At 35.6% G+C, this 11356-nt stretch overlaps 1 protein-coding gene across 1 annotated transcript; it reads left to right on the top strand.

Moving 5' to 3' along the window:
• The first annotated feature begins 3259 nt into the window (after positions 1-3259).
• Positions 3260-10988, top strand: fam118b (family with sequence similarity 118 member B). The gene is made up of 7 exons (XM_063004922.1): positions 3260-3342; positions 3489-3741; positions 4479-4706; positions 7321-7449; positions 8446-8741; positions 10370-10392; positions 10978-10988. Exons 1-7 carry the CDS (start codon positions 3260-3262, stop codon positions 10986-10988), a joined length of 1023 nt encoding a protein of 340 aa, XP_062860992.1.
• The last annotated feature ends 368 nt before the right edge of the window (positions 10989-11356 follow it).

Below are 11356 nucleotides of genomic sequence, written 5' to 3'. Positions count from 1 at the left end.
TTTTTTTTAATATACAGTATTTTACTTTCTAGCCACAGGGCCTTTGAATTGATGGACTAATGCTATTATGTCATGGATGTGCTGAGATGGAGTCACCACCCAAATAATGTCTCATTGTTTTTTTGAATGGTTTATTTTTGTTTAGGAAAACAGTGACTGCCATTACTGCAGATAATCAGCAATGATACATGATGGTTTCAGACCCCATGGGTTCTTAAAATAGATATAATTGACAGTTTTACCCATCAGTCTAAACTAAATCATGGATAATAATGAACTGAAAACATATTGCTGTGGAACTCACATTGTGGTCAGGTGCATCGTGTTTGCTTGAATTAGATTTTGGAAATGTGTCTCAAAATCAAGTCCTTATGGCAGACTGGCAAGATTGGACACTGTACATTAAATGGCATTCGTCAGCCCACTTGAAATGGCTAAAAAGATGGAATGAGGAAATGATCCTCTGGTCTGATTAATCAGTTTAAAACTGACTAGAATCTCAGGTATGCACACCTGTTTCCCCATATAAAGTAGCCATAAACCTGATGCCGCCTCATTTCACATGGGTACACCATGTCAATATGTTAAATGTTCTGCTGCCTACTATTAGCTAGTTCATTAGGAAAGGACAGCATACAGCATTAGGAACATTGTTCATTTACAAAATATTTGCAGAAACCATTAAGATTGTTGTCTGAAAATTGTTAATATGTAATATTAACATATAAAATGGTCTTACCTATTGGCTTTAAACTGCGTAACAATTCTTCAAAAGCTGTTGGGAGATGGCTTAGTGCAGCTGTTAAATTACACATTAGGAGACATGTTTAACCATTCAGGCCAATCAGGTTCACAGATGTAACCTACAGCTCCTCCCTTCATGTCCACCAACTTTGGGCAATGAAGGTGAGATTTCACAAATGTAAGTCTACTCAGGTGGTCTTCAACTTAATACCAAAATCTGACTAGGTTTACAATGCGATGCTCAGTGACGACAATAAGATCACAAATCCTGTGATTCTTCAGTGTGTCAAGCCTTCAGAAGAGAAAACAAATCTTATACTCAAGTGATTTTTACCAAGTTATTCTTGCCAAGTATTTATAAACTTATAGCTACTAAAACAATACAGTTTAAAATAAGCTTATTTACTAGTCTGAAAACAGTATTGTTGCTTTTTCTTCATTGGACTTAAACACCACAGAAGGATCTAAACAACCAAACAACAGAAAGCAAGTTCTTTGTCTGGGTAAGAAAGTTTGACCTTTTCTAAACGTTTAACCAAATGACATTTATTTGTACAGTAGTTCTGAAAGGTGTGTAATTGAAAATGACTCAATTCTAATATGAAACCACAAATATAACATTTTACACATATTAATAAATGAATTTAAAATAGCTTAATTAGAACATTTTTTAAAAAGCACCTTAACGCAGTTGAACATTTAAGAGCAAGATTGGGTATGTAAACTGAATTAAGAATCAACAAAAATTACTGTAATAAAGAATTGTTGTAAAATTAGTTTAGTATTCAGCTTTCTTTTGACATTCAGCATTCCAGTCCATCTCACTCACAGAAATTAGGAACTACTTACTTAGTATACAATTTCATAGGCAAATAAAATGTCAGCACACAACAATTACAATTTCAGACCAAATTTCAACTTTAAATTCTATTCATCATTGTAAAATGCAGTCAACATAGGCTTATTTAAAATGATTAAATTTTTTTATGGAGATAAAGAAATCTAATAAAGGCTTGTAGCAATTGAATCAATAATGTCAAACTAACTTTTAAATGCAAAGATTAATATTCCTTACACACTACAAAAATATTTCTTAGAAATACATATTTTCTATTTTATAATTACATAGGTAAATAAATCTATTAGTCTTGGAGAATTTAATTTATTGATGTCAAACCAACTTTTACATACAAAAACTAATGTTCCCAACATACTACCGAACTGGTTTTAGAAATAGTTCTTTAAATTATTTTAATTCTTGCACTGTTTAAATACACATATTATTATTCTTTACATACTACCAAACTGTTTTATATTCAAGAATGCTATTAAATGGTAATTATTATTATTATTCGTATTATTAATAATAATATCTGGATTATGTGTATAAATAAATGTAATAAAGTATTGTACCATTTGAATAAATTATATTAAACCAACTTTTAAATGCGTTTTTACAGACTACAAAACATTGATGAAAATGAACATTTTATTTATTAAATAATTATTTATTAATTCATTACCTATGTACATTAATTATTTATTAATTTATGTACATAGGTAAATAAATTCATTAAAGTCTTGAACTATTTGATTTATTAATGTCAATGTAACAATCCCACCTGCCATGCTCTGTTTGGCCTGGTAGGTGGAGAGCCTAGGCAATATTTTTTTATGTTGCCAGTCTTTTGCATGCTATTTATCAAACTCCAAGCAAACTTTTATATGCCTTTTACTCAGCAGTGGCCAATTTTACCATAAAGACCTTATTTATGCAGTGCTGCAGAGCTGCTTGTCCATCCAACAGCTTCTTCATTCTCTGCAAAGGACTTTTAGAGCTCTTTTACAAAGACTGTTGGGTCCTCCGTTACCTTTCTGACCAAGGGCCTTCCTGCCTGGATGCCCAATTTGGTTGAACTGTAATAAGGGTCTAACTTCCTGTGAACACTTAAATCCTTAGATTTTTTTTCATGATCATGTCCTGATAAATGCCTTAAAACAAGCTGATTGTGGAAATCTATAGGCGGGTATCTGGGGTTTTTTGGACTTTGGCTTTATTTTATGGCTTTATTTTTGTCCTGACAATGCAGTGACATTCTTAACACATCAAGAACAATTAAAGCAAACTGAGTGCATCTGGCCACAATTTTGGAGTGTCACAGCAAAAAGTCTAAACTCTGTTATAAGTAATATATTTCCATTGTGTATTTGTTATGAATTTTCTTTTCTCTATTAATACTGGTATCTACCTTTATATTGGTATTTCAAAACATGAGTTAACAAAGCCAGTTTTTATTGGGGATTTGATCTTGTTCACATAAAGGGCAGCAAGGTTTTGGCACACACTATATAGTATATTATCATTATCATTATGCAGTTTAAAACTACTGTAATAATGTTAACAGTCTGTATATTTTTCAGTGCTTGTATTACAAAAACATTCATTTAAAACCAATTATTTTGGCCTTTGTGTTCTTAGTAATACATGGTTTAAGGCATTTTTTGCTGGAGTCGCATGGCCTCTATTGCGATGGTGAAGACAGAGAAACGATCTGCCCCTAATTCTATGGATGGTGACATGGTGACTAAAAAAGCCAGGTAAGAAACTCTGCTTCTAAAAGAAATTTGGAAGCAGGCCAATACTTTTTCATAGCATTGTAAATTTTAGCTGCTGTGTTGTACATCAAAGCACTTCTTTTTAATATGTACTTTTAAATAATCAGTTAATCTCTTTTTTTCTACAGAAAGTTACTTCCTAGTCTGAAGACTAAGCGAGCTCCTGAGCTGGTGCTGGTTATTGGCACAGGAGTGAGCTCAGCAGTGGCTCCTCAGGTCCCAGCACTGCGTTCATGGAAAGGACTGATTCAGGCACTACTAGATGCTGCCAATGATTTTGACTTGTTGGAGGAAGAGGAGAGCCGGCCCTTTCAAAAGAGTTTACAGGAGGATAAGAACCTAGTGCATGTTGCCCATGACCTTATTCAGAAACTTTCTCCGGTAAGGCATTTTACACACTGCACCAGGAGTGCATTTACATTCTCAAATAAATCAGATTACTGCAAGAAATTTGATTACGACAATAATCCAGTTACTGGGTTTACATACAGTTTCTTTTATGAAAAAACCCTTTAAGTAATCTTATTTCTTAGTGCAACTACTTGAAGTACCACTGTAAAATGGAATTAGTACATTTAACATTTAGTAATGTGTATTTATAATTTAATTATATTAAATGCTAATATAAAAATGTGTTTGATAAATATATCAGTCCTACCAAGATTGTGACTATTTAAATGGCTGGGTCCATCCAAGTGAGAGCGAACCTATGCCTAAACCTGCCTAAGAACCTTTGCTGATTCTGGCACTGTGGGGAACTTTGTTATAGATAAATTCAGGAACTGTGTACAGTAACTATCCCAAAAATATACACTAATGGCTATATTAATTCTATATTCTAATTAATTAAGTAATTAGTAATTACATTATATACTTAAGACTATATATAGCTATAGAAATATTAAGATAAAATATGTGTGAGTGGCTGTTGCTCTGATTAATGCACTATAATGACAGGGTGCTTTATATAAAATCATCTTCTTTAAGGAAAAACCACAATCTCATGTGTTTACATTGACATCCTAATTATTATGTGTTGATGTTCACCGTTTAACATCTGCAAACTCTCTTGCTACCCCATTAATATGCATTTCAAACGTCTTACTGCTTATATGCAGCGGACAGGTAATGTGCGCTCCACCTTCTTCAAGGACTGCCTATATGAAGTGTTTGATGATTTGGAGTGCAAGATGGAGCATTCTGGGAAACACCTACTGGGATCAGTGCTCCAGCTGATGGAGAGTGGTGCACTTGTCCTCACCACTAATTTTGACAATCTTCTTGAGATCTATGCAGCTCATCAAAGCACAAGGTTGGAATCTCTGGACCTCACTGATGAGAAAAAGGTACCATTAAAATTAATAAGCATGGTATAGCATGGTAAACCCTGTTTACTAGTACTCTTTGGTGTATTACTGTAATCTACAGCGCCTATAGAAGAAAATCCTTGCCTTTTTTACACTATACCAAGAAAATTCAAATTAATTAAGTCTGACATTTTCCAGTTGTATGACTTTAATTGTAGCGGTCATTATTTTTAAATAAAACCAGCTGTTCCTTGAGTATTCCATTACTAAAAAATTGCCATGGCTGCAAAAGTGTTTTCAAAAGGCCTGCACGATAAAGTAGTGGAGGATAAGTTAGGAGAATGATACAAAAATATTTCAGAGGTTTTAACTATCATCTGAGTACTACAACCCCTGGCAAAAATTATGGAATCACCACTCTTGGAAGATGTTCTTTCAATTGTTTAATTTTGTAGAAAAAAAATAAATCACAGACATGCCACAAAACTATCATTTCTCAAACTGTCAACCCTCTGGCATTAAGAAACAATAAAAAAAGAAACAAATATAATAGTTGTGGTCAGTCACAATTGCTTTTTTTTAGATCAAGTAGAGGAAAAAAATATGGAATCACTCAAATCTGAGGAAAAAATTATGGAATCATTAGAAAACACTGCACCATTATTACTTTGTTGCACCACCTCTGGCTTTTATAATGGTTTAAACTCTCTGAGGCATGGAGTTAACTAATGACAAACAGTATTCTTCATCAATCTGCCTTCAACTGTCTCTTATTGCTGTTGCCAGATCAGCTTTGCAGGTTGGAACCTTGTCATTGACCATTTTCTTCAATTTCCACCAGAGATTTTCAAATGGATTGAGATCCGGACTATTTGCAGGCCATGCCATTGACATTATATGTTTTCTTGAAGGAAAGTTTTCACGTCCTTTGCCCTATGGCAAGATGCATTATCATCTTGAAAAATGAAGTCATCATCACCAAACATCCTTTCAACTGATGGAATAAGAAAAGCGTCCAAAATTTCAATGTGGACTTTGGCATTTATTGAAGACCATCTCCCCTGTGCCTTTACCCGACATGCAGGCCCATATCATCAACAACTGTGGAAATTAACATGTTTTCTTTAGGCAGTTATTTTCATAAATTTCATTGGACAGACACCAAACAAAAGTTCCAGCATCATCACCTTGCCCAATGCAGATTCGCGATTCATCACTGAAGATCACTTTTATCCAGTCACCCACAGTCCACGATTGCTTTTCTTTAGCCTACTTTAACCTTGTTCTTTTCTTTTTAGGTGTTAATGGTGGCTTTTGTTTGGCTTTTCTGTATGTAAATCCCATTTCTTTTAGGTGATTTCTTACAGTTCAGTCACAGACATTGACTCCACTTTCCGGCCACTTGTTTCTCATTTGTTTTGTTGTGCATTTTCTGTTTTCAAGACATATTGCTTTGTTTTCTATCTTGATGCTTTGATGTCTTACTTGGTCTACCAGTATGCTTCCCTTTTACAACCTTCCCATTTTGTTTGTACTTGGTCCAGATTTTAAATACAGCTTACTGGGAACAACCAACATCTTTTGCGACATTCCACAATGATTTATCTTCTTGAAGGAGTTTTATAATCCTCTCATTTGTTTCAACTGACATATCTTGTGTTGGAACCACGATTCATGACAATCTGCTTTGTGCAACAGCTCTCCGAGGTGTAAGCACTCTTTTTAAACTGAAGAATAATTAGCAAATCTAATCTGCTGCAGATGTTTTGTTTTTAAACTGCAAATTACAGAGTGATTCCATAATTTTTTCCTCAGATTTGAGTGATTCCATATTTTTTTCCTCTACTTGATCTAAAAAAAAGCAATTGTGACTGACCACAACTATTATATTTGTTTCTTTTTTTTATTGTTTCTTAATGCCAGAAGGTTGACATTTTGAAAAATGATAGTTTTGTGGCATGTCTGTGATTTTTTTTTTTTTTTACAAAATTAAACAATTGACAGAACATCTTCCAAGAGTGGTGATTCCATAATTTTTGCCAGGGGTTGTATTCAGAGCGTAGTCAAGAAGTGGAAAGTCTATGGCACCCTAAACGCCAGACCAGGATGACCTGAATGATTGAACCAGAAGGATGTTGGTCAGAAAAGCTAACAGGATGCCAATGGAAATTTTAAAGGACTTACAAGTCTTTATGGCTGAGATTGCAATGGGGCCAAATTGCAGTTGGTCAGGATTGAAGATGTTGAAATGAATGGTTCACATTCTTTAAAATTCTTGAGGCTATACAGTTGAAGATGTGCAGGAGGTTCACCTTTCAGCATGACAATGACCCTAAACACACTAACAAAAAACAAAGCAGAACCTTAAGGATAGGAAGGTAAATGTTCTTCAGGGCCAGGTCAGAGCTCTGAATTACATCTGTTTAAAAATCTGTGGATGGACTTGAGGGAGAGCAGTGCAATGCCACCCTGACCACCTGTTGTACTCTGCATATTACCAGTTCCTACTAAAATGTGCAGTTTTATAAACAATACATTATTTGGTATTATTATTTGGCTTTGTTGTTGGAGAAAATTGTAATCAGTACTTTCAATACTTTAAATTTAAATCCTATTTCTTTATGTATGTGTCTGTGTTTTGCTGTGACTAAAGGTCCTGGAATGGGCTCAGGAGAAAAGAAAGCTGAGTGTGCTTCATATCCATGGTGTTTACACAAACCCTAGTGGCATTGTTCTACATCCTGCTGGTTACCAGAATGTTCTAAGAAACACTGAAGTCATGGTAAATGAATTATTTTTTTTCAGATTTAGTTATAGGCTTTGATCATTTAGAGTTTGGGGTGGGGATTTTTCCCATTGGTGCATGCTTTTCATAATATTTGACAAATAACGGAATATTTTGCACATGTACTAACAAACTGAGTAGTAATTTTGTTATAGTTGGGAATATATTTACAGCTCATTGTCTGACTTTAAATGTGATAACACTTTATTTTAAGGAATGCAAATTAGGGGCATATTCAGGGATTGTTCTTTCCTCAATAAAGCATAAGTGAGGGCTATGTGGAAATCACTAATAATTGTATCATTAGTTGTAATAATGCGCTAAATTAAACTAGTGTTAGAGTGTAATTGGCAGCAACCACGTGCTCTCATTCATGTGGGTTCTAGGTCATAACAGGTTTATTGTGGCTGTAGTTAATAAAAGTTTAATAAGTTACTAATAAACCAAGAAGTGTTCCATATTCTAAAGTGAGGTTCTACTCCTTACTAAATAGACTTAAAAGCACTAAATCAGTATTTAAGTCAATCTGAGTCCCATAATTGGCCTTCTATACATAAATTATTTTGTCAAGATGTCAAAATGCATGTTGAAATATTACATGTGGCATAATAGAAATTGTTGTGTTTAGTTTTTTTAAGTTATTAGTGATTTATTAACCCCTTATTTACTTAATAAACTTACATATAGCAATAAACCTGACACTATCTAGAAACCGCATGAATCAAATTGCTGCCAATACACACTAATAACGAATAACGATAATACATTTAGGTAATAATTCATACTCAGTAATTTGCATAACAGGGTCTTATTTGTTAAGTCTGCATTATTACAACAAATTAATTAGAAATTAGTAGTGATTTCCACAAAACTAACCTCCAATTATATATTAATAAACTAATATATATTTGCATTTGTAATTGGTTTGCAAAGAAATGCACTGGCTGATAGTCATTATCCTTGTGATAACACTGTTTTTATGTTGACTCTCAGAGGGAGATCCAGAAGCTGTATGAGACCAAATCATTCGTGTTCTTGGGGTGTGGCCGGACTGTGGATGACACAACCTTCCAGGCTCTGTTTTTAGAAGCAGTTAAGCACAAATCTGATCTGGAGCACTTTATGCTGGTGCGCAGAGAGGATGTTGGAGAGTTCAAGAAACTCCGTGACAATATGCTTGACAAGGGCATTAAGGTCATTTCATACGGCAATGAGTACGCCGACTTGCCTGAGTACTTCGAGCGGCTGGCTAATGAGATCTGCAACAGGGGTGTGATAACTAATGGATGCGGTGAGCACAAAATGTTTAATAAATATATAACATAAACCTACATATACAGAAACAATTATTATTTAATTCTTTTTCTTTGTTTGTTGGACCAGCTCAATGGCTTAATAGGTCTTAGGGTAGTCTTAACTGCTACAGTAGCACAAAGCTAACAGCACATAGGTTTTCAAAGTAAATGTTAAACATATTACACCAGTGCTGCACATCCATGTGATAATGCATAAAAATACAAATGCTAAGAAATCAACTGTTATTTTATGTAGCAGAAAAAAAACATGCAGTAAGTGAATACATTTTAGTTTATGGCTTGTCAAGTTATTTGACACAAAAATAATTTCACAATATCTTCATGGAACGGACCCTATCATGCATGGCAGCACTGTCATGCTAAACATGGAAACTAAGTATACAATTATCTCAAATTTTACTGAACACCATAGCATTTAGATTGTCCTTCACTGCAGAGCTAATTCTATGATTTTATTATAGGTTGGTCAAAGATTCTAATTCAAGAGCCAAATTACACCAGCTCTGAACACATGTCAGCTTCATAATTTATATAGACATTTCAAGTCACGTTTATTTGTTATTTGTAAGACCAGGGCAACACAGTCCGGGCAAAACTACAAGAATTTAGATCTTGTTGTCTTTATAGAAGCCGTTTTGGTAGCTTTTGCATTTGCAGATTTTCATTAATACATCTCCAGATGCTTCACACTCTTGGATTTGGGCATTTTGCTTCATGTCAGATTCTCAAAAAAAAAAAATTAAGTTTAGATAGTGAGCATGTTTAAACATCTTTACCATTTTCAGGTGTTTGATGAGGTTTTTAAGTCTACACTTTGAGTGGGCCACTTAAGAGAGACTTGCCATGAAACCAATCCATTGTTGTGTTGGCTTTTTTCTTCAGGTAATTGTTGTGTTGAAAGGTGAGGTCTGAGGTTGAGAGGATTTTCTTGTATTTTGCTGCATTCATCTGTTTCTCAATTTTTACGAGTCTCTTTGTCCCTGCTACTGAGATGCACCCCCACTGTGCAGGCACCATCGATCAGCCAGCAGAGTTATGAGGAAACTCTTTTCAGCCGTTATCCTGCCCCTACAGACACACAGCCAATAACGTCTGTGTAGGTGACCAGCTGGCTGATAGCAGAACTGAGACTCGAACTTGAGAGCTCGAGATTTCAGCACTGGTAGGCCTAGCATATTTCTATTTAGATGATGTTTAGATTCATAGGTGTGGCAGTAATCATGCCTGGGTGTAGCTAGTGAAACAGATGAATTTGGTTAACTGGTTGATTTAGTATCTAAGTGGTAAATTACTTTGTCACATAGGACTATAGGGATAAACAGCATTTTTTGTACAGAGGGCCCCTGTTTCCAACTGTTAGTTTCAGGGATGTGACTATTTTGAAAGCCTTTGTGAAATAGGTGTAAGGAGACCTAAGATGCCCAGTTGCTAATTACTGTTCAATATTTTACATACGATCAGTTGGGGCGGCACGGTGGCTAAGTGGGTAGCACTGTTGCCTCACAGCAAGAAGGTCCTGGGTTCGATCCCCAGGTGGGGCGGTCCGGGTCCTTTCTGTGCGGAGTTTGCATGTTCTCCCAGTGTCTGTGTGGGTTTCCTCCGGGTGCTCCGGTTTCTTCCCACAGTCCAGAAACATGCAGCCAGGCTAACTGGAGACACTGAATTGTCCTATAGATAGCTAGCAACTAGGATGCATAAACCAGTGCATTGTAGTGCCAGTCCCAAGCCCGGATAAATAGGGAGGGTTGTGTCAGGAAGGGCATCCGGCATAAAAACTGTGACAAATCATTAATGCGGATCACGATCCGCCGGCGACCTCTAACGGGAGCAGCCGAGGAAATAGAGATTTTACATACGATCAGTAATTTGTGTAAGCACCTCAATGACAACGATAATAGTAAGGAATAAAAATCTCAGTCAGTATGACCAAGAACTTTTTGGCCCATTCCAAAACATGTACTCCCCGTGTTCACGTGGGTTTCCTCCGGGTGCTCCGGTTTCTTCCCACAGTCCAAAGATGTGCATGTGAGATAAATTGGAGACACTAAATTGTCCATGACTGTGTGTGATATAACCAAGTAACTACCGTGTCGGTCATGAATGTAACCAAAGTGTAAATCATGACGTTAAAATCCTAATAAACAAACAAACAAACTTAATGTGCTGATACAGGAACTTTCTTCTGATTTTCACAGGATCTCCAAGGTAGGAGAAAACTGAAATGGCTTTACTACGCAGAGAAGCCTCCTTAAAGGTTTGGACGTGTATGCTTTTCTCTTTGTGGTTGTAAGATGACCTGAGTTTTGGATCGACTTCAGATGTGTCATGCATGTTTCTCAGTACTAAGATATGACACAATATAACACAAAGCTTTCAACAACCGTCACACTTTTAACTGCATCTTCAATTACAAACACTTAAATTTTGTCTTACAATGGGCTGGCACCTTGCATATTGTGGCTAGTTAGGGAGAACCACAGCTTTTCCTGTGGACTACCCTTGCTAAACATATCTTTACAGAATAACTAAGAGCTTACTACACACCAGCTACACTTTTTATTGAGATATAAATGCCATTGAACAGCCTA

This window comes from Trichomycterus rosablanca, chromosome 11 (assembly GCF_030014385.1).
Source record: "Trichomycterus rosablanca isolate fTriRos1 chromosome 11, fTriRos1.hap1, whole genome shotgun sequence".
NCBI lineage: Eukaryota > Metazoa > Chordata > Actinopteri > Siluriformes > Trichomycteridae > Trichomycterus > Trichomycterus rosablanca.
Note: the sequence above shows the minus strand (reverse complement) of the source record. Positions and strands in the feature narration are given on the sequence as shown.